Source organism: Schistocerca nitens, chromosome 9, assembly GCF_023898315.1.
Source record: "Schistocerca nitens isolate TAMUIC-IGC-003100 chromosome 9, iqSchNite1.1, whole genome shotgun sequence".
NCBI lineage: Eukaryota > Metazoa > Arthropoda > Insecta > Orthoptera > Acrididae > Schistocerca > Schistocerca nitens.
This window is the reverse complement of record NC_064622.1, coordinates 494,280,717-494,305,997: the sequence shown is the minus strand read 5'-3', so window position 1 is coordinate 494,305,997 and position 25,281 is coordinate 494,280,717. Positions and strand designations below refer to the sequence as shown.

The 25,281-nt window shown below is 40.3% G+C and overlaps 1 protein-coding gene across 2 annotated transcripts in view; it reads right to left on the bottom strand.

Moving 5' to 3' along the window:
- Positions 1 to 25,281, bottom strand: part of LOC126203860 (splicing factor, arginine/serine-rich 19-like) — a 134,928-nt gene that overhangs the window by 88,259 nt on the left and 21,388 nt on the right. For both annotated transcript variants that reach the window (XM_049938235.1, XM_049938236.1), the window contains exons 4-6: positions 16,255 to 16,375; positions 1,170 to 1,425; positions 776 to 957 (exon numbers count right to left, since the gene is read on the bottom strand). In XM_049938235.1, coding sequence (XP_049794192.1) covers positions 776 to 957; positions 1,170 to 1,425; positions 16,255 to 16,375 — 559 coding nt within the window. The remainder of the gene's footprint in view (positions 1 to 775; positions 958 to 1,169; positions 1,426 to 16,254; positions 16,376 to 25,281) is intronic.

Sequence of the window (25,281 nt, the reverse complement as noted above, 5' to 3'; positions counted from 1 at the left end):
AAAAGATTGCATCACCTTTTTTTATACTCTTTGTCTCTATCTCAAATAATCATATAATTGTATAGTGAAGGGTACTATTTGCACCACACATTCGGATTTCATTCCATGTAGATAGAATATTAACAGATTCCACCCTGAAAATCAATTTCTAGAACTTCTGAAATGGGTTTTCACATGATACTGCATTTCTTCTTTCAGTCTTCCAATTGAGGTTTCTATTGTACTCTCTAATTAAACAAATAAGCCTGTGACTGTATATACTGTCCTCCTTTGCAAACATTAGACGCAATCAATTGGATGAAATAATTATGGATTCCACAAGCTTGATCAGTATTCAAGCAGCCATAAAACTTTTTTATAGCAATCTCCTTCATAGACAGATCTAAGTTTCCTGGTTTGAAAATGCAGTCAATGCAACTTCGTGCCACCACACACACTAAAATTTTACACAGATTATGGTGCACAATTTCGTATTACTCTACATTCAGTAGTCAGTCTTTGCAAGAGGTAGATGAAGATCTGACAAAGTTACTACAATTACTCAACAGAACTGTTAGTCACAACAGCTAAACAATATACAGTTTAAAGTCAGTTCTGAGGCAAGTGAAACAGGCCTTTTGCGATCTATGTGAACCGATATATCTCATAAATCACCACGACATCAGCATATTTGTCCAACAATTTGTCGAATAACAACATGCTCAAATGTTCCACACAACGTTTGAAGACTTCTGTGAAGCCACAAAGACTGTGTACCTAACTACTCGCTACTCACCTCGACCTGGGTGTTGGTGGTCCTCGTGGTGCAGCTGGACGTTTGCGAGACTTTGGAGAACATACTGAACAAGATTCATCAGAACAGCTGGAAACAGATCGGGAGCTAGGCGACACCGACGTAGGTTTTGGACTACGTGCCCTTCTCGGCGGTGAGGTTCTGCGAGCAGAACTGCTCCTCAGCTGTGGGGGAGAGGAGAAAAAAAAAAAGTTATTTCAGAAAACTGTATGCATTACAGAGTAACAAGCTGTGAAAGTAAGAAACTCCAGGCAGCAGTATCAAACTGAACAACAATGTGCAAAATATGTACACTAGCCAATGTATCAAACTAAGCAGTAAACTGACAAATTTAAATAACACCAGCATTTAACTTCAGGCAATATTAATGGCCTACCCTTTGTGATGAAGATGGTGGGGGAGTGTGGGGACGACGAGAGCGGTCACGAGAACGTGAACGCGATCTCGATCGGAGACGTGACACGGGCGGCAGAGGAGATCTCGCTCGCCCTCCACTGGGAGCTCGCCGGTCTCTGCTCCGACTTCGAGGTCGACGCGGTGAACGTGTACGAGACCGCGAACGAGACCTTTTAGTACTACCATGTGGAGAACTTCCACCACCATACAGCTCCTTGAATCCACTATGTCGCCATCTACAATGAGAGAGTGTAATTGAAAGGGAAGAACACATGTTTTCTGACATACAGTGAGATTTGGCAGGAATGTAACATAATTTTCAAGGTGATTCTACATATGAAAATAAACTGAAAAAGTCCTATGAACATGGGTACGATTTTTGTTGACTACAGAACCGGAGTGGGTTGAAGACTATACACATCAATGAAATAATATGAAGATAAGTGTGAATATTACTTACCAAAATACTGTGTAGGCACTGTGGTGGGCAGGATATTGGTGGGACAGATGACTGATCCTTCCTACAAGAGGTGTTCATAAAGTCCCCCACCAATTTCAACACACTGGAGGGTGTGCTGTGTTGCACATTGAACACCATCTCAAAGGGCTTTAATGTGTGCAACAACATTGGCAATGTGAGCAACAAGTTCTTCATGCGTATCCATCTTTGTAGGGTACACATCCCCCTTTAACCAGCCCCATAAAAAGAAGTCTAATGGGGTTAGGTCAGGTGATCTGGCAGGCCAGTTAATAGGTCCACTACAGAAAATCAACTGCCGAGGAAATGTGTTATTCAGATATTGGGATACTTTTCTACTACAGTGAATCAGTGATCCATCATGCTGCAGGTACATTTGCTGTTGTTGCTCTAATGTCAAGTCTTCCAAAAGTGCAGATAGGTGTTCCATCAGGAAATGTTCTTATGCTGCGGCTGTCACGCAATTTAGCAGGAGCACAGGCCCTATCACCAGATCATCATCAATCATTCCACACCAGACATTCACTGAGAACCAAACTTGGAATCTTGTTTCCCAATGTCATATTGGTTCTCCATTGTCCACATACGAGAACTGCGGATGTTTGTGATACCACTGTGTGTAAATGTAGCCTCATCTTGAAATAAATTGTCCTGCACGTCCTCTCTGTGAACAGTCAACCATTTGCAATATTGCTGTCTGCTTACTGAGTCAACTGGATGCAGATGTTGGAGGGGCTGCACACAGAAAGGGTACGTACCCTCAGAAGGTAACATAGGCCACACTCGCATTTGTGGAATATCGAGTGGACAGTTAATGTGCTGTGTACTGGCCGTGGGACTTCACTGTACCATTGCAATAATGTCTTCCTTTTCCCCACTAGACGGCTCACGTTCTGATGTTCCACATACACTGGGTAGTCCTCCAGATAAATGTAATGTTTGAAAAACCGTGGGAAATACCCCAGCACAGGGCATTTGCCGATCAGGGAAACGTCTCTGGTATTCTGTCATAACCACAGAGGCACAGTACCCATGACCAAACAAAATGTCTGTGTATTCTGCACAGACAAATGTGTGTGGCATGCTGGTATTCACAGTTACAATGGACTTGCTCAATTAAACACCACTCAAGCAGATACCTGTCCAGCCTCATGACTGCTCACTGATCCAACCCACAGTTGCTCACTGGGTACCTTGCAGTTAGTGCGATGTCACAGTGCTATGAACCTATTTGAGAATCACACACCTCTTATAGGATGGTTCCACCGGTATTCTTCCCACCACAGCACCTACACAGCATTTTGATAAGTAATATTCTCACTTGTCTTCATAATTATTCATGGATGTGTGAAGTCTTCAACCAGCTTCGCTTTCATAATGATTGAAAATAGGATACACATTCATATGACTTTTTCAGTGTGTTTTCACATGTAGAATCACCTCATAAGTTATGTGACATTCCTCCTGAATCACCCTGTATGCCTGGACAATAATCATCTTCAAGAGGCAAAACTCTCAGTACAACTGAGAATACATTAAATCATGACAGTACTTGTAACTTCTGAAATCATTGGTTCCCTCTGCAGTGCAGAAAAAGAGAAGTGGTTCAAGGGTTTGGGGGTACAGGGATGGCATTCATGTTTAAGAGAGATTGGGGGGGGGGGGAGGGATGGGGGGGGGGGGTTGAAAGTAGTACATCGGTTAAGTGTTGTGCCACCTTCAGTTCAAAGGTTAGAAGATAGTGATGATGCTGGGAAGTAAAGACTGAAATAGAATAAAAGAAAAAGCGAGAAACAACAAAATAAAAGGAATGTCGTAAATAGACAAAAAGGAAGAATCAAAGAGAGAAAAATACACTTTTACTCAAAACACAAATAGATTAAGGCAAGAGGGAGTGAGGCAGACAAATTAAGGATGAGATCTGAGGATATGTTGGAAAGCAAGTCCCCATCTCTGAAACTGAGGGGAATGGGTGCTGGGTTGGATGATCCAAAGAGACTTGGTGATAAGCCAAGCGCTCAGGTCTCAGGAATCATACTGGATGCCTTTTGCAGGAAGTTCACTTGGGTTCTTTAATGAGTTTTGCAAATTTGTATGTGGCCATTACAATGTACAAAGACATGCCATGAATACATTTCAGCTATCAAATGATAGTAATTTGCGACTGGTTCTGCCTTTAATGTTTTACATGATACCAGTTATGGGACTGGAGTGACTGAAGCCTCTCCATCTTTTCTAGGTCCCCATTTCAATACACAATACACAAGGCAGTTAAAAATTGTAGTCAGTTGTTGAAGATTACCCCCAGAAAGGTCACCACAGTCAGTACTACTAAAATTGGATGCAAAAGTAAGCTATTTACCTCTCTAATTTGTACAGTCTTCAAACAGTGAGATAAAGAAAATACACGCTGAAAAATTTTAAAATACACTACAGTGCAATGGGTCAAAGCAGCGCATTAAGGCACATGTGGCAACAAGAGGTCCTTCCCCACATCCACTCCTAAATCAATCGTTGATGTAAATTAAATTTTGTTATAAAAACCACGTTTCCACAGGAAACTTAAGACTTTGTAAGTTGTTACCCATCGTCTGTAAGTATCTGGGTTAGGGAGGTGGACAGGTTGATCACTCGTCTCAGGTCAGCCAGTTGGGGACACTCCACAAGAAGATGGGCTATTGTGAGCTGACCACCACAGCAAGCAAGGAGGGGAGTCATCTTGAAGCAAAGTAAATTCATGGGTACGTCTGGAGGGATCGATATGCAGTTGGCACAATAAGATGGCTTGTTGTCCAGATGAAGCTACTGTCGTTCTGGAACTGTAAAGGTCAACTAATAGGTCAGCACATAAAAGCTTTATGTGGTAGCACTGAGATATGCCCTGTAAGCAGCTCAAGGAGTTGTTATGAACAAGTTAGGCCTGTGTGGCGAGAGTTTTAATGTACTGCAAAGCCCACAGTAAGACGACTAGCTGTGCATACACTGCACGCACTAGGCAGAAAATACTTCTCATGAGCACTCGTGTGTGTAAAAGCATTACCAACTCTCTCATTGACTTTTTGATCTATCTGTGTATAGGCATGTTGAATCTGGAATAGTTACAGCGAACTAAATGGACAGGCATCTGAGAATGGTGAGACGAGCATTTTCCTTAGGGTCAGGAAAGAGGTGCATCCAAATCATCGAACTGGGTACACAATGAGGAGGGTGCTGAGGGGGGAAACTACATACACAGACAAAAGGGGACGGCTGGTAGTCCTTGTCTGGAACTACCAACCATATCCCAGCTGGTATACAAATTTTTGTGTGATTCGTAAACAGTCTGAAGTGTTGGTTGTCAAACAGTGTTGCATAACATGTATAGCTATGCACCTGACAGATAGTGGCTGCAGAAGTTGTTAGCACCTGATCCTTAGTATTGGGATACCAGCTTCCACCAGTAGGCTGTCTACGGTAATCATACAGAAAGCTCCAGTAGCCAAACACACACCACTGTGGTGGACACCGTCTAATAAGCTCACTATTGATAGTACTGTGGACCCACAAGCAATACAACTATAGTTCAGGTAGGATAAAGTCAAAGCTTTGTCGAATTGCAGAAGCACCGTGTGGTCTGCATCTCAAGAGGTGCCACTTGGAAATCTGAGGGTATTATGTTCCCTAATGCAATTTGCCTTGAGCTGGTGCACATGTGGTAACAATGTTAATTTACTGTCAAAAATGAGGCCTTACAATCTGAAATCTTCAACAACTTCTAGCAACTGGTTACTGAGGTAAAGTTCTGAGTGCAGATGCACAGTGCTGTGTCTACAAAAATTTATGTCACAAGTTTCTGTTGGAGAAAACTGATATCCAAGATCCACAGCTCAGTTATGTCCTTGCTCTCTATTGTGTGATTAACCAGAGACAGGGGAAAGGAATACAACAGAAGATAAAAGGGTAGCAAAGCACCAGGCTCAGGCAGAATTCCTGTTGTTTTTTGCATTGATTACATCATAGAATTAGGTGCTTTCCTGACCTGTGTTAATCAAGGTCTCTTCCATAGCAAATAGCCTCATGTGACAGGGAAAGCAGACAAACCACTTCTGTTTACAAAAAATAGTTGAAGATCAACAGCTGTAATGGAACTGCTCAAATACAGTGGAACCTCGCTTAACGGCACCTCCCATAATGTGCATTTCTCATAACAAGCAAAACAAATTGTAAAAAAATGACTTGCTTAATGAGCAATGTTTCACATTATGAGCGACGACAATTTAGTGAGATGTCGTCAGCCATCTGCGCAGTGGGGGAAATGTTCAACAATATGAACACCTTTCATTGTCAGCAGCAGCATATGGACAATGTCTTTAGTACATACTCGACAGTGGCATATGAACAATGTCTTTAGTACATACTGCAGCCTGGGTTTAGCGTTCTTTCTGCTACCATCTTATTGCATCTTGTGATCACTCATTTTTCTAAACTTGTGAGCAAATTTTAATAACCTTCGAAGAATGTCCCCAAAGATAAAGCCACAAGAAGATGATCATAAGAGAAAGAAAATGTCCTTAGAAATGAAACATAAAATCATTGAAAAACGTGAACGTGGTGTGAGCATTACTGATTTAGCATGAACATACAATTGGTCTACATCAACTATTTGCACTATCCTCAAGAACAAGGACAAGATTAAGGAGACAGACGCTTCAAAGGGAGCGACAAGAATATCTAAACTACCGTTTCGTATTCTGGACAATTTCAAAAGGTTGCTCCTTATATGGATAAATGAAAAGCAATTTCAAGATGATACTATTCACGAGGTCTTCATTTGTGAAAAGGTGAGAATGACTTTTGCCGACCTTGTTAAGAAGACACAAGGATCATCAATGGGCGAAGGAGTCTCTAAGGGAAGCCGTGGGCAGTTCGAGAAGTTTAAGAGAACAACCGGCATCCACTGCATTGCAAGGCATGGTGAAGCAGCCAGCTCCGACATAAAGGCAGCAGCAACTTCAAGATGCTAATAGATTCTGAGGCTTATCTGCAGCAACAGGTTTTTAATTGTGACGGGACTGGTCTATTCTGGAAAAAGACGTCAAAGCATACTTCTATAACAACAGAAGAGAATGGATTGCCTGGTGTCACATGCCAATGGAAGACCGTCTCACACTGCTATTGTGTCTACGCAAGTGGTGATTTGAAAATTGAACCACTACCTGTTTATCATTCAAGAACTCCACCAGCCTTCAAGAAGTGTAAAGTCCAGAAGAGCACGTGATGCCAAGGTTCAAAACAAGGCTTGGGTGATGCGATCTTTTTTGTGACTGGATCAAGGAAGTGTTTGGTCCTTCAAAATATTTACTTTGGATGAATCTGTCACTCCACATTTTGCTTGTTATGTACAACGCTCCTGCCCATTCTCCAGGCCTACAAGAGCACCTCCTAGAAGAGTTTCAATTCATTAAGATCCAATTTCTGCCTCCCAACACCATTCCATTACTCCAGTTTATGGACCAGCAGATTATTTCTAACTTTAAGAAGCTCTACAATAAAGCACTCTTTGAGCACTGCTTTGAGTTGAATGAAGCTACCAATCTCACTCTCAGAGTTTTGGAAAGATCACTTCAACATCGATGCCTGGGTCAAGATGATCGAAAAGGTGTGAGAAGGGACTACCAAGAGAACTCTCACTTCTACTTGGAAGAAGCTTTGGCAAGAGTACATTGTCGAATGTGACCCTGAGGCATTAGAGTCAGTACCTGTGGATCCTGTAGTCAACGAGACTGTACCTTTGACCAAGAGTTGGGACTAGAAGTGAATAACAATGAAATCTATGAGCTACTGGAAGATCACAGCCACGAAATGACCACCAAAGAGCTTACGGAGTTGCAGTGTGTTTCACAGCAGGAAGTTGTTGACTGGAGTTTTTCAAAGGAGGAGGAGGAGGAGGAGGAGGAGGAGGAGGACGACGACGACAATGACGAGTAACAGCAAAGCAGCAATCTCCTGGTGTAATAAGAGAAATGTTGGAAGCATGGGAATCGGATGCGCCAGAAAGTCACCACCCCAATAAAGCAATGGGTAAGCGTACTACAAATTTATTTGATGATGATGCTGTGTCGCATTTTTGCCAAATATTGATGTATACATAGAAAATCACCACCCTGATAAAGCAATGGGTAAGCGTACCACAAATTTATTTGATGATAATGCTGTGTCACATTTTTGCCAAATGTTGAAGTATTGGCAGAAACAAATGACTATAGATAGCTTCCTTGTAAAAAAAGAATTAGTTATGTGTTGTGAATAACAAAGTGCACCATGTACGTACAGTTTTCTTTGAATAAATAGCATGAATAAGATGAAACTTTTAGTACTTTTCCTGCATGAAACGCATTATTGTATTTTACATTAATTTATATGGAATAAATTAATTTGCTTGACGAGTGTTTCACACTACAAGTAAGATTTTGGAGTGAATTATGTTTGCTATGTGAGGTTCCACTGTACCTTGTTTTTTAAGAAGTACTGCAGATTACAATATCATAGCGGTTACAGTAATGACACTTGGTATACACTACTAATGCAACACTTTTTGTTTCCTGCAATCATTGCTTATATTAATAACAAGTTAAATACATCTGTATCTTTGCGGAAATAATTTTGATCATATTGATACTGTATACACATCTTTTTAACACAAGAGGTTGACGTGTTCAAATATCTCTGAACTGCGACCTCATGTATCAGTGCACTTGTTGATTTGTGTGTGTGTGTGTGTGTGTGTGTGTGTGTGTGTGTGTGTGTGTAGCAAGCGGTTGTGAGTTGGTAGAAGTTGTATGATGGTGTAGTTGATTGGATTCTGCAAACTGCTGTTGTAAAGTTATAATGGAATGAGATTCACAAAGTCATGGTAGACACTATCTGAGCCACTACGGCTCATTCCTATTCTGACATCTTTGCCTACTGGTGTGACCCATCTCTGTCTAGTTGCCAGGTGCCACTTCAGTCACCTGTTAGTTGACTCATTGGTGGTTGTTTCTTGGAGCAGTTTATTGACCACATGGACAGGAAGTTGGTTGCTGCCAGTGAAAGAGAGAGACAAGAAGCACATGACATACAGTGAGCTATTTACGGAGCTTACAGGCACAAGATTGTCTAAGCAACCGCTGGTCGGTAGGGTTTTGCTGGTCAGCAAGGAGGCATACTTGCTGATGTGGGTGTTGGAGTGATGTTCATTTTCTGGTGCTGTCTGTCCTGTCCTTACCTTTGGGGGTAAGGTACTCATTACTTGACTGACATATGTACTCCCTTGTTGAAGTTGCTACAACTACGCAGGATTACCTGTGGCTCTCCGTCACTTAGTCTCAAGTATTAAATTTACTTTCCTGTGCCTCTGTTTGAAATATCTGATTGATATGTTTGATGTGTTTTAAAATTTCTTTTAATTGCAACTTGTTCAATGTCTGCTTATCTTGTCATTTGGCTCTGAAATTAATTGTGTCATACGTTCTAGGCCGCCATGTGTATTAGTGACCACTGAGGTCGAAATTGTGTCTTATTTGTATTGGAAGTTGCTGCTTCCTTGGCTGATGTAACGACTATAAAATTGCCTATAGCCGTGGTAAGCAACTGTTAGTGGCCCAGTGAATTTTGGCCCATTTGGGTAATTAAGTTCCTCAGCTATGGTGAGATTTTGCCTCTTTCAAAAGAGTTAGTATTTATTATTCTAAATGCAATTACTATTGAAATTGTCTTGAGTGTTAGTCCACAAGATTTGCCTATTACCTTTTAAGTCACTTAAGTTAATGTGTTTGAGTAGCCCTTTGATTTCTTGGTTATTACATTAACTTAATGTTATCTTTTATTGTAAAGTTAAGCGGTTAATCCTCTTAGTAATTCTTGTTGTAATACTTAAGATTTAATTGAGGCTTGGGGCCAAGCTCACATTGAGTTTCTTGTCTTGGTTTGAACATTTTCACATTTTTATGATTATTATGCATGATTTATAAGTGTGCTTGTTTTCTCTCAGCCTTCCGAGCTGGTGGTTTGGGGATTTCATAGGGATGAACTAATCCCCAAACCACCTTCCCTACCTTCTGGCTCCTACCCTTGTAACCGCCCCCCCGGTGTAAAACCTGTCCCATGCACCCTCCCACCACCACCAACTCCAGTCCTGTAACCCGGAAGGTGTACACGATCAAAGGCAGAGCCACGTGTGAAAGCACCCACGTGATTTACCAACTGACCTGCCTACACTGTGAAGCTTTCTATGTGGGAATGACCAGCAACAAACTGTCCATTCGCATGAATGGACACAGGCAGACAGTGTCTGTTGGTAATGAGGATCACCCTGTGGCTAAACATGCCTTGGTGCACGGCCAGCACATCTTGGCACAGTGTTACACCGTCCGGGTTATCTGGATACTTCCCACTAACACCAACCTGTCAGAACTCCGGAGATGGGAACTTGCCCTTCAGTATATCCTCTCTTCTCGTTATCCACCAGGCCTCAATCTCCGCTAATTTCAATTTGCCGCCGCTCTACCTCACCTGTCTCTCAACAACATCTTTGCCTCTACTTCCGCCTCGACTGACATCTCTGCCCAAACTCTTTGCCTTTACAAATGTCTGCTTGTGTCTGTGTATGTGCAGATGGATATGTGTGTGTATGTGTGTGTGTGTGTGTGTGTGTGCGCGAGTGTATACCTGTCCTTTTTTCCCCCCAAGGTAAGTCTTTCTGCTCCCGGGATTGGAATGACTCCTTACCCCCTCCCTTAAAACCCACATCCTTTCGTCTTTCCCTCTCCTTTCCTCTTTCCCGATGAAGCAACAGTTTGTTGTGAAAGCTTGAATTTCGTGTGTATGTTTGTGTGTCTGTCGACCTGCCAGCACTTTTGTTCGGTAAGTCACATCAACTTTGTTTTTAGATATATTTTTCCAACGTGGAATGTTCCCCTGTATTAAATGTAAGGAAAAGATAGACTGCTACTTACCATACAGATGACACATTAAGCTGCACACTTACACATAAGTTTTCAGCCACAGCCTACTGACTGAAATCAGACTGTAACAATGCTGCAAAATGTGGTGCCCGCAATCCTCAAAACGTTCAGCACTTAAAAACACGCACCTGCCTCAAGATTGTGTGATAAAGAGTATACGAAGAATCCTGCATAGCGAACTTCACATGCACCTCTAGAAATTTTGAAAGAGTTGTTTCCCAGACAGCTCTTCACGAGGAGATATCCCCTGGCCCCCAAAGTCACCCAATTTTTCACCTTGTTATTTATTTCTTTGGGGGACTCTTCAAAGCTCAAGTGCACAAACATCACCCCACAATACTGTAAGCACTTATAAGGAGGCAGTGGCCCAGAAAGTGGCTGCTACTCCATGGAAATGCCATGAATAATTATGGATAACTTCTAGGAAAGGCTTCACCAATGTGTCAACAACAGAGAACACTGATTACTAGCCCTAATTTTAAAAACCAGCATGGCATACTGTTTGTTGTTCACAAATAAAAAGGTTTTTCTCAGTATATTTTCTATGTTTATCATTACTTTTTGAAATTCGGGAAGTCGTTCTGCTGGACCCTGTATCGAAATAAATGCAAGCATATTAGTATGTTATTGCCATTATCTACATCTACATCTACATCCATACTCCGCAAGCCACCTGACGGTGTGTGGTGGAGGGTACCTTGAGTACCTCTATCAGTTCTCCCTTCTATTCCAGTCTCGTATTGTTCGTGGAAAGAAGGATTGTCGGTATGCCTCTGTGTGGGCTCTAATCTCTCTGATTTTATCCTCATGGTCTTTTTGCGAGATATACATAGGAGGGAGCAATATACTGCTTGACTCTTCGGTGAAGGTATGTTCTCGAAACTTCAACAAAAGCCCGTACCGAGCTACTGAGCGTCTCTCCTGCAGAGTCTTCCACTGGAGTTTATCTATCATCTCCGTAACGCTTTCGCGATTCCTAAATGATCCTGTAACGAAGCGTGCTGCTCTCCGTTGGATCTTCTCTATCTCTTCTATCAACCCTATCTGGTACGGATCCCACACTGCTGAGCAGCATTCAAGCAGCGGGCGAACAAGCATACTGTAACCTACTTCTTTTGTTTTCAGATTGCATTTCCTTAGGATTCTTCCAATGAATCTCAGTCTAGCATCTGCTTTACCGACGATCAACTTTATATAATCATTCCATTTTACATCACTCCTAATGCGTACTCCCAGATAATTTATGGCATTAACTGCTTCCAGTTGCTGACCTGCTATATTGTAGCTAAATGATAAAGGATCTTTCTTTCTATGTATTCGCAGCACATTACACTTGTCTACATTGAGATTCAATTGCCATTTCCTGCACCATGCGTCAATTCACTGCAGATCCTCCTGCATTTCAGTACAATTTTTCATTGTTACAACCTCTCGATATACCACAGCATCATCCGCAAAAAGCCTCAGTGAACTTCCGATGTCATCCACAAGGTCATTTATGTATATTGTGAATAGCAACGGTCCTACAAAACTCCCCTGCAGCACACCTGAAATCACTCTTACTTCGGAAGACTTCTCTCCATTGAGAATGACATGCTGCGTTCTGTTATCTAGGAACTCTTCAATCCAATCACACAATTGGTCTGATAGTCCATATGCTCTTACTTTGTTCATTAAACGACTGTGGGGAACTGTATCAAACGTCTTGCGGAAGTCAAGAACACGGCATCTACCTGGGAACCTGTGTCTACGGCCCTCTGAGTCTCGTGGACTACCATGATCTCCACTGCTTTGGTAATACACAGTCAAACTGTGAAGTTTATAACCAGTCTGATTCTGTAGCTGTAGCAAAAAAAGCAGAAGGAAATATGTCACAACGAGTCGTGACAAAAGACACTTTCTTTTTAAGTTTTTCGAGTTATTAGTCTGTTATCTCATATCCTAGTCATCAAGACTTTTTGATATGGCCTTCCCCAGAGAGTACTAAATAATAGTAGAATATAATAAAATATGTCAGATTTAATTTGAGTACCAGTGGAATATAAGCCCATTTGCAATGCACCTCCACCTAATGATCTTGTTTTAGAGTCTTATGTGCTCCAATTGCAAAACCAAATTTAGTTTTTACGTAATTTAGAATATGGTCTTTCTAATGAATATGCCTTAGAAGACTACAGATTTTTTTTATCCCTGTAAAGGTGGGCCAAAAATTGTCATTTTGAAGTTTGTAGAAAAACTGTCTGCTTTGCCCTCAATTTGTAAACTGTTGGAAAGCAGTGGAAGAATGAAATTTTATTAGTATAAAGTTCAAGGTTTATTCTGCAATTACTCCCGGAGATATAAAAAGCTGAAATTCACATTTTTTTCTGAGCATACATTTTTATTGGTCGATTTTGCTTAAAATTATCTGTAAAAAATTTGCTCAGGCAATCTTATTATTTTCCTTAAGAAAGGGCAAAAAGAGTTGTATGACATGACCTAGATACCCCCCCCCCCCCCAAAGAAAATATTGCCAGATATATATATATGCCTCGAAGGTGACAGAAAGTAATGCATGCACTGCTGATAGCTACGTTTTGAGGTTAAAAACACTACATGTCTGGAAGTATTGAACTGACGGGAGTAAAACTTTACCGATATTCACGGGTTACATGAGCGAATGTTCACACAAATTTTCAGCAAAATCCATGATGGTCATGCAGGAACTTTTTCTGAAATTAGCCCAGTTGGCATCTGCCCATTAGTAGATTACAACTCCGTGCTTGAAACTGGGAATTGCTGGATTGCTGGTTCAAGTTTAGTTTCGGTCATTACTTTTTTAGTTTTCTTCCATTCGGTTAGAAAATCGACGTCATATAAATATATGCTAATAGCACATATTTAATTGTCATTTTCATGAAAAATGCAAGTCGTCTTCTTTCTAATTACATATCACACCAAAAAAATCCAGTTTTCATTGCAGATATAAATCCCTAATCACTGTTCCTTTATATATACTATATAAGGTTGTTTAAAAAAAAGAAAAACATTTCAGATTATTGTTTTCCCTTCTGCATGTACCCTACCCTTCACTGAAATGCCCATGGATCATAAACCACTGTTTAAAAATTTCCGACACCTGGGAATCAAAGGCCACTCCTATGGCAGTTGGGCATCCTACCATAGAGCCACACAGTCCATCAAAACAGTCAACTTGCTTTACTGCGTTGAACAAATTCGAGGAACTTAAAACAAAATAGAACCTAAGAAGAGGAAAGTTACAAAGGAGCTGAGAACTTTTCAAGACAAGTGGACAGTAAACTAATTTTTTGTGGAATGTAAAACAAAACCAATATGTATGATATGCAAAGAATCTGTCTCAGTTCAAAAGAATATAACATCAAATGTCATTACGAGACTAAACATGTAGTTATGTTTGATAAGTACAAGGGACAATTTCGACAAGACCAGTTAAACAACTTAAAAAGGAAACTTTTTGCTCAACAGCAGATATTTACAAGAGTGAATTCAGAGTCGACATGCTATGTGAAAGCAAGTTATGAAGTAGCTCTGATACTGGTCAAAAAAATCAAAGTCATATTCAGATGGCGAAATATATAATGATGCTTAGATCACTAGAAGTGTGGACGACATTGGAAGACAAACTGAAGATAATTTAAAAAATCGTGCGTCTGAGTTTAAATTTTATTCTCTAGCTTTAGATGAATGCACGGATATGAGGGATATAGCCCAAGTGGCGATTTATGTAGAATTACCAACATTGTACCCACTTAAGGATATCGTGAAGTCATGAGATATATTAGAAACAGTTATACTGACATTCAGTCACTTTTCATTAAAACTTGACAACTTATCGGGGCTAACTGCGGATAGTGTTCCAGCAATAGCTGGGAACCATGAAGGTTTAGTTCAGTTGATTGAATACGAGGCCTGCAAAGTTGGCAACAAGTCAGTGCTACATTTTCATTACATTATCCATCAAGGGAATTTATGTGCCAAGTGCCTCAAAATGGGCCATCTCATGAAGATAGTTGTCAAAATAGTGGAGTTCATTAAGTCGAAAGGATTAAATCACCGTCAGTTCCAAGAATTTCTGATGTCATTGGATTCAGAGCAAAATAAGATGGCTAAGAGTGTTTGATTGTTGAGAAGAGTGTTTGATTTGAAGCAAGAAATACAATCATTCTTCAAAAGCAGCTCAAACAGAGTCCCGGAGTTTGAAGATAACGAAAATCTTTCCGACTCTGCGTTCTCCGTCAATATAACTAGCCAAGGAAAAGATCAGCTGATTAATGCCATTCATGAACTTATTTCCACATTTCAAATGAAACTTGGACCTTGGGAACATCAGTGACAAACAAAAAACTTCATACATTTTCCTATGCTGTCAAAGCAATTGGATGTCACACAGGTGGCAGCAATTAAATGTGTTTCTTTGATATCTGACTTGAAAAATGAATTCAAAAACCAATTTCAAGATTTTAAGCAAAATTGTCTGCTTTTTTCTGTATCTCCTCACCATTCTCTGCAGACTAGAGTTCACTACCAGGACATTTATAAATGAAATGCTGCAAAATGTAATATGATGCACAGTTAAATGAGAAATTTAATCACATCGGTTAGGAAGAGTTCTATAAAACACGTTTGGACAAGAAGAAATATCCAGTATTTTACAAACATACTTTAAAACGATTTCATTATTGGAACTTCTTATGAGTGTGAACATTTTTTTAGTCGGATGAATCACATCAAATCACAAATAAGAACACGAATTACTGATGTTCATCTCGAAAACTCTTTGCATGTAGTAGCAACTGCAGTTGACATCAACATTGACTGAGTTCAGTCAAACAAAGCCAGACATCCCACAACACTGTATCGGCAGCAAAAGTTTCTTAATAGTTTGAAATAATGATAATATATAATGTCGCTAAGTGCTCCGATTCTCAAATATTGGATGAATGAATGAAATCCAGGTATCTGCACGTCATCAGTTATGCTGTCTCAAGACAAACACGCAGTTTGTAACTGTAATACCTGTCTTACTCTGTTAAACTTTTAAAATGGTGACACAATTTTAAGTTTTGTCAATAATTACGCAGAACATTGAAATCGAGTCTATGTTGCCCTTGTGCTGCAACTGGAACCGAGTTCCGGGTTAGTGTTTTAGTAATATAGATAATATCCGAAAGTCACAACAAAAACGATATATATTAGTAATATTAAACGACAGGTAATTCTTTAAAATATCTGTAACACTTCACACTGTTGTTAATGTGATAAGAGTTTTATAGATAATGTGATGACTCATACAATTTTATGTTTAAGATATACTTAATGTGCTTGTACTTACCATTAACAACAGTTGGGATTTACCGTCTGTCTTGAAATAATAGTAATAGTTAAACATACACTAAAACAACTGGGTGTCTCATAAACATCAATACTTGTATTTTGAATGTATTTTTGTGTTGTTCTATTTTCTTTTCCAATTACCATCTTTCAATATCTGTCCAATAGCCCAATAACCAAGTGTAGTTGTCTTTTGTATTAAACTTCAGATTGGAATTTTTTTTTTTTTTTTTTTTTTTTTTTGCAGGTACCTGTTTGGATCCTTTTCTTCAACTTCAAGCAATTTCTTGTTCCAGTAACTGCTCTGATTTGGTCCATCACGGCGAGCTTTCTTCATTACTTTGTCCAGTTCTCTCTTTCTCGGAGTTGATGCTGCAACATAATAACCTGAATGAGACAGATTCGTGAAGAGTTCATTAGATGAAAACAGACAGTGAAAAATGTGAGTCTCCATAATTACTAGAGAATATTATAATTATTACACAAAATTTGTAATATTTAGTTAATCACAGCAATTTATCTTTTCAACTTTCGTAAAAACATTAAAAAAAAGTGGTATCAAATGGAGAATAGAAAGAACAAAATTGTATGGACAGTCATGGATTTGGTGTCACCAATTTCATAACTGTTTATTTAATTGATAGATACGGAGTTTCTGGAACTTGCAGGTCCTGGAATTGGAATGCAAGAATTGTTACACTAGACTGAAGGGATGCTCTTCCATAAATAGAGAGCTGAGTGATGTGCACAGTGATGTAAGTATGCAATACAAGAAACAGAGATTAAACCAGTTATGTCACAAAGGCAAAGGTGTTTACCATGTAACTCTAGAAGGCTATAGAATTTTAAACTAGAGATATTTCAGTTCACATGCAAAAGCATAAATTTTATTATTAACTCCTTCCAGAGTTTGTGTAGCATTTGTGATGGGGTTATTCATAATTACCTCTGTGGTTTTAGAAGATCACTGCAATAAACTACAAGAGATACAAAAAAATACCATGTCAGTCCACCCAGCACCGCTCCAAGTTTTGATTCAAAACACATGCTGTGACGCAGTTGCAGAGTGAACCACTAGGGTGCAGGGAGGAGATAACTGACAAGAGATACAAATAATAAACAAGCACCCCAGAGGTATACGAAAGACACGCCAGCCAGCACGAATGTAGGAAACTACACATTCAACAATATTGGCCTTATTGACTAAGAAAGATGAGCTTCTGTTTATGGTATTTAAAAAGTTAAGTGTCTGTACATATAATTTCAGTGTTCTGAGGAAGTCTAATGAATTTAGACACTGGGTATACAAACTGTCTACACCTACCATGAGCAAAACAATTTGATTCCAACAGTTATTTTGACTATTAACCCTTTCGCGGATGCTAGGGCTGAGCACCCTGCCTGCCCGGATGGCTAGCTGGGGCAAATGTATTGTGTGCCTGTCCGGCGTGTGACTCACACAGCCCAGTGACTGCTGTAGCCTGACAGTCCCTAATAATTAGTCTTTCCTTCTCATCCAATCCGGTAAGTCTTCCCTGACCTGCAGTTCTGGGGAACTCTCCCCATTTCCTAGACCTCACCAGCTCTTTTTCTTCACCTCACTATCTTCCCCTTTAACCCTCCTGCTAGATGGAGCCACTGGCTCCAAAACTTACAAATTTCATTGCCTGTACATGAGTTTTCTCCTGCAGTCACTTAGTGAGGACATTTTTTTGTGTATCCAATTACATTATATGTAAATACACTGTACAGGATTGGGGTTAACTGGACAACCAAATGTCCACTACTTCACATGTTTATTTTGCTTCCCAGAGGGTAGAATTCCTTTGCTACATAGTTCATAATTTTGACATCTGGTTTACTGTTAAGATGATTTCTGCTATTATTTGTTCTTTCTTTGGTTTACTTTCAGCCCATATTCTGTGCTCACTCGAGTTTTCATTCCAGTCAACACGTCCCATAATTCTCCCTCACTTTGACTGAGGATAGCAGTGCCACCAGCAAATCTTTAGGGTCGCTACTCCAACTTGGAAAGAAAATTCTCTGATAATTTCAGCAGGTGTGAGGAGGAAGATGGTGCCATGAAGTTCCTGATAAATTAACATAGTGAGCACGGGAGAGGGGTCAGGAGGGGGGAGGGCGGGGAGGGGGGGGAGGCAGATATATACCAGCCACGAGTAGTAGTTTAACCGCAGTTTTTAAACACTGATAATTTATATAGACTAATATTCATATAATTAACACACTCTGAGATATTAAGTACTTCAAAATTTGTGATTTATAAAACTCAATAAAATTGAATTCCAACACTAGGTGGAAAACACAAAATTCCTCGAGATTTTATGAAATTCCTGAAATTACTGGAGATGTCCCCAATGTCTTCTGCTAAAATTTAATAGCCTGAGAATTCCAGGTGTTCCAGAAGAATTACAAATCCAAACAAGGCGGACAACCTCTTATGGCCACATTTCTATGCTAGTCTGTGTTCCCAGCCTTAGATTCGTGCTTTTATCCGATGATGATGATGATGATGAACTCTGTGGACACTGACATGGCAAATAATTTGTTACATAGACCTGAAGCGGCAGTTTCAGCAGCGTAGATATTCTGAAGTGATACAAATCCCTATGCAGCTGTAGGCAGTTTGTCTTACATTTTCAAGTCATACACAACATCTGGTGACGAGATGTAGTACCTACATGTGGCAGTCAAGTCTATTTGCTTTCTTCTTGTTCTGTTGTCTTTTTGCTGGCTTTTTCCTGTTATTCATTGTTCTGGGTGCCAGTGTTCATCTTGCTTGTGCTCTTTATCTTCTAGGTTCAGACAATGCTGCACTTGCAACCTCTTTTTTTGCTTTTCATTGTTTGTATTTGAGCACTGCTTAGTTACTACAGCTGCCAAGCCACAATCACTTGCTGTTGATCTAATTCAGTTTCAGAGTCAACAAACAGTGCAACTGCTTGAAGTGATGAATGCTTCATGACAGTGCAGATGGTTTCACACAAGATGCTGGACCAAACGGCAGTGCCACCACCTGTACCGTCTGTGTGTGTGCCACCACTTTGTGAGCTTGACAAGGCAATGGACGACTGGACAGAGTACCTCACACAGTTCTATGCGCTCATCACGTATGTGGTACAGACAAGCATTCTTATTTCTTGGCCACATTGGGAGTGACTGTTTATACACTTTGTGTGAAGTTATTTCCCATGTCCGGCCTTGAAATAGTGCCCTTTGAGGAACTACTTCAGGCACTTACGACATATTATGAGGACACAGGATAATTGATGGATGTCCGTCACAAATTCTTTATGTCATATAAGCAGCAAGGACAGAAATACCATCTGTGGATGACTGAATTGCAAAGCCTTACTAGACAGTGTAGATTCAAATGTGACTGTGAAAAATACTGCATTGATACCATTGTTCGTGTTGCCATCATGCACAATGTAGCTGACTCTCGAATTCGGAAATAGACTGTTAGATACCCGGACCCTTGCAACAGGTTCTGCAGATTCAAAATTATCAAGGTTCCCGTGAAAGTGCAGCAGACAGTTTTGAGGTAGCACCTGTTTGTTCTGTATATAGGCACGACAAACAGGCCTCTAACAAATACCATCCAGCAGACTCCGGCTGTGCGCAGTTTTTAAGAAAACTGTGAATCCTCAAACAGTCACTGACAGTTTATCCCTTGTCCGGCTGAAGCTTTTTCTCTCTCTTACTATTGCTCGTCATTACCTTTCCAAAATTGTTTTGCATGACACCTACTTGAAAACACCTTTGGATGAACAGTCACAAAAGTCTATCATCAATATTCATCTGGGTCTCTTCAAATTTTTGCAACTGTAGTTTGGCAATGTTTCCGCACCTGCCAGTTTTCAGTGTTTTCTGGAGAAGCTGACTGCAAATCTTCCTTTTTGCTCAAATTATTTAGACGAAACTGTCGTCTCAGGTCACGCTCTTGAAGAACACATTAGCAATCTTTGCACTCTGTTTCAAGTATTGTCTGCAGCTGGTCTCAAATGTAACACAGACAAATGTTTCTTTTTTTTCCAGACTGAATTTAAGTGCTTTTGTCATTTCATTAATAGCCTAGATATTCACCAACTGCAATCACATTTGCTTGCTATCCATGACCTTCCACCCTCATGCAATGTGCTGGAACTGCAGCCTGTACCACGCAAGCTCACTTATTATATGTGGTTTATTCCTAATGCCGCCTGTATTGCAGCTCCCTTGCATTGCTTTCACAGGAAGAACATTTTTTTGTTTAGTCACAAGAGTGTCAGTCTGATTTCAAAAGTTGAAAGATGCTATGCTTAGTGATCAATGCCTTGTGCATTTTGATCCAGCCAAACCCATAGTCTTGGCTGTGGATGCTTCATTTTACAGCATCAGTGCTGTTTTGTTACAAATTTGGTTCACCATTGTCTATGGTGTAACTAAGTTTCCAGTATCTTTCTGGCAGAAAATTTTACTTGGTTGCTGACCATAAAGCTCTAAAATCTTTATTTAGCCCTTCTCAGTCAGTCCCAACTCATACGGTGCAGGAAGGCCAAATGTCAGCTCTTCTTTTGTCAAATTACCCATTTGATATGGTGTATTGGCCCACTCCTAAGCATGCCAAAGGAGATGCTCTTTCTTGACTCCCTATTGGCCTGGAATCAAAATTTAATGAGTCCTTTGCTTTGCGATCCTACACTGATGCATGAGATACAGATGTTTTGCTTAGGATTCCTCGTAATCAATGGAAAATTTCCCAGGCCACAGCAGTGGATCCTGATCTGCAGATTTTGCTGCACTACATCTGCACTGGTTGACTGTGTTCAGCCAGACAGATTCGTAGCTCTGTGCTTTGCAGCTATTTTGCTCATTGGCGTGTCCTTGCAGTTCATCAAGCTGTCATTTTGCTTTACACTGATAATGACCAATCAAGTGCTGTGGTACTCCAAGCTCTCCAGCCTGACATACTTCATTTGCTACACCAGGGTCACTAGGGCATCGTTCGCACCAAGCAGTTGGTGAGATATCATTGCACTTGGCATGGTCTGGAGGCTCAAACTGAACAGTTCACTTCTCATTGCCAAGACTGTGCTGAAAATCAGTCAGCTATGTCTCAACATTTCTTTGAATGGCACAGACCTCAAGCACCCTGGCAATGTTTGCACATGGATTTTGCACGACCTTACTGGAATACACGTTGGCTCATCAGCCCCTTCGCTGTTCCTATGAGCTTTACTATGGCTTGTTCCACAGTCCAAGCCTTGTCAGCAATCTTTTGCCTCAAGGGATTACCTGAAGTGATTGTGACTGACAATGGATTTCAATTTGTTGCTGATGAGTTTTAACAGTTTTGCACTAGCTCCAGCATCAAGTACATCACAAGTGCGCCATTCCACCCACAATCCAACAGCAAAGCTGAACACTTTGTGCAACAATTTAAGCAACAGACAGACAAACTTCATGCCTCCCACACACAAGATCAAGCTCTGTTTATATTTTTGTGTTGCTACTGCTCCCAGCAACATTACAGACCATTTCCAACAGAGTTGCTGCATAGGCGGCACCACCGCAAATTGCTTCTGTTGCTGCACCCTCCACAGCAGACAGTACTCACTCCACCTGGCCAAGCACTCTTCTACAGATTGTATGACAGACGAAGGCGCTGGGTCAGAGGCACCATTGTCTGATGTATTGGACATTCTGTGTTTCTCCTGCAGAGACCATGAGAATTGCTGGGACAACATCAAAAGAAAATTTGTCTATGTGAATTGTGTGATCCTCTGCAACCTTTGTGCTTTCAGATTCCATTCTTGCCTGAACACAGCAGCCCCTCCTCCATACAGCTCCCGAGGGAACTGTGCCGTCATCACCGGTTCCCGGAGCAGATCGAACTCGACGCTCTTTCACAGCAGTCACCATCTCAACAGCCACCGTCGTCTAGGGAACGGTCCCGTATTGCCAGCGGCTGACTCACACGCTGCCTTGGGTCCCTCTGCAATCATTGAGAGTCTTTGTTTGCTGCTTTGCCTCTTGATGTGGGTGTGCATCCTCTGCCCAGTTTTTCAAAGGGTTTTCCTGTGAGGGCTCAAGGTGTATCTCAGCGTGCTGGCAGGATCTTGGCATTAGCCTCAGTTTTGGGTCTGAATATAGGACGCCTGGCAGCAGCAATGCTGCCAACTTACGCTTGGAGCCACAGCGCTACTGGACACTATACAGATGCCATCTAGTCATGTCTATTGTGGTAACTGGACTCTTGTTTCTCGCTGCACTATTTGTACTACATCTTTGTACATTAGCAGGAATACAAGTTGAGTAAATCCTCTGTTTCCAGAATGAGATTTTCACTCTGCAGCAGAGTGTGCGCTGATATGAAACTTCCTGGCAGATTAAAACTGAGTGCCGGACCGAGACTCGAACTCTGGACCTTTGCCTTTCGCGGGCAAGTGCTCTACCAACTGAGCTACCGAAGCACGACTCACGCCCGGTACTCACAGCTTTACTTCTGCCAGTACCTCGTCTCCTACCTTCCAAACTTTATAGGAGAGCTTCTGTAAAGTTTGGAAGGTAGGAGACGAGGTACTGGCAGAAGTAAAGCTGTGAGTACCGGGCGTGAGTCGTGCTTCGGTAGCTCAGTTGGTAGAGCACTTGCCCGCGAAAGGCAAAGGTCCCGAGTTCGAGTCACGGTCGGGCACACAGTTTTAATCTGCCAGGAAGTTTCAATCTTCTGTTTGCTTAGTTATCCTGTTCACTACTCATTTCTCTTCCTGTCCAGCTTTCCTACAAGCCAATTGCTGCACCATTCTGTAGCCCACCTCTTCTTACCATTGTGTATGAAGTTGTACACAACACACCACATTAAAGATCTCTCAAAAACACATTGTTTTTTATAAAATTTGTTGTGTAAATAATCAGTAAATGTGATGTTCGTAGGGAAAAGTTAGGTCTATTTTAAATTTAAAAAATTTAAATATGGCTTCAAAATTATGGGAAAAGTAAGTTTTGCTGATGAAATTGGCAAGATTTTGAGAAACATATGCTTGAATCAGGCGTGAACAAAACATTCAAACTCACTACATTACTAGTTCAAGCAAGCCTGACAACCTCTTATGGCCACAGTTCTATACTAGGCTGCTCCCAGCCCTAGATTCTTGCTTCTAATCTAAGATGATGATGAACTCTAAGGGCACTTAAATGGCAAACAATTTGTTACGTAGACCTGGAATGGCAATTTCAGCAGTGTAAGTATTCTGACGTGATACAAATTCCTATGCAGCTGTAGGCAGTTTGTCTTAAATGTTCAAATGCAGACTCCAGGCAGTTGTTTTCACACTATCATGAAGTGTTGGTAGAACAACAGCATAATGTGTCATGAAAGAACTTCAATATTTACACAATGTTTCCTTTTGAAAAACTTTCAGCACTGTATGGTTATGAAGTTAATTTTTTTCTTTGGTGAATTAGATTTCATAAGTTTAACTTAATTTTAGAATAATATAAATAAATGTAACGTGTGATGCCAATAAATTTAATGCAGTGATACATATACTTACATTTCCAACATAAAATTTAAAACAATAAATAAGACATAAATAAAGAACATACAATACTTAGTCATACCATAGACAAAATCTTACACTGGAAGTATTAGCAAGTGGCACTAAATAACAACAAAATAAGCCAGGTAATAAAACAATTTTTTTTCTTTTATGTGTGTAACTATGGCTTATTTCTAGTTTTCTGACAATTTCAAACATATTTCACCATAACACTGTCGAACGCTTTTTCTAGGTTGACAAATCCTTGATTTTTCTTAAGTGTTTCGTCCATTATGAAGCGCAACATCAAAACTGCCTCTCTGATGCCTGCACCTTTCGTAATATTAAACTGTTCATCATCTAACAGGTCTTCATTTTTCTTTTCCATTATTCTGTGCATTATTCTTGCCAGCAACTTGGATGTATGCGCTATTAACCTGATGATTGGTAGTTCACACAATTATCTGCCTATGCTATTTTCAGGGTATGTGGATAATATCCTTGGTGAACAGTCTGTTGGTGTGTCTCTAGTGTAATAGACTCTACACACAGTCAGCTTGGTTATATGGTTTTGGAAATGGTAGTGACACTTGGTGGCAAGATGCCCTTCCTGCCCCAACCACTCAACCTAAGACGGAATCTGTGTACCCCATTTGTCTGCATCTAGACTAAATCTCATGGTCAAGCAAGAAAATGCTTTCTAAATGTTCACGTAGCATGTACCTAAGGTGGGGTGTGGCCCCCAGTGCAGTATTTATCTGGTTGGATGTGGGAAACTGGCTAAAAACTAGGACTGTTGATCTTTTTAAAAATATCATGATTCGATTATTAATATTTAAAAAAAAAGAAAATGAAAAAAAGAACATTATTGGCTCTCAATACATCAGAAAAGAGTATCAATATAGTGATGAAACAATGTCGACATACCAATGTATAAAAGTATCTGCTGCACATTGTAAATATAAATCTCACTTTGGATATGTATATTTAAGTATTAATTTATTATTAGATATTCTGTACATCAACAAACTAGCTGCCTGTTTATGCCCCTTAGATCAAGAACTTGGTGGTAACCACTTTGCTAACAATGGTAACTGCATGTAAGTGACAAAACGAAAGTTGTCTGATGGGTCCGTCATTCGGTTTTGTCAAATATCGAATTTGTCTGGAACACTTCAGGCCACTTTCCGTGCTTTTTCATTTCTGTAAACGCCAGCAATCTAGTAGTTCTAATGCCAAAATTGCATGGCGAAGTTAAATATTGCAGTTTCCATTGGTACTGGCGAGTGCCAATCGTGTCAGCGTATCCCCTCACAAGTCTCGCCCACCGCAAAATCCCATCTTGTTATTTAGATTATGGTCATCTTTCGCAAAAACTGTTTTTGAAGAATGCTGATGTGAAGATAGCACCCCAGTTACATTAAAAATTGTTTTTTTATGCAACTGGTGTGCTATTTATACAGATTGAAAATCTTGTTACTCCTTTCACACAACCACCCTCCAGTGCAATCAGACTACTACTTTGTACCACCTATTCTTGCTTCACACACTCAAAGAGAAAGACTGGAAGTGATGGGAGCTCAAAAAGTAGTAAGACTCCTTCAAACAGTAAGATAAAATTACGTTCTACTACAATTTCAAACGAACAATTTCATATATTTACCGAAAATTGTGAAAAAAATATAAAATAAAAATATCTGCACTCGATGTTGTCATTTCGATATTAATATATTTGGGATA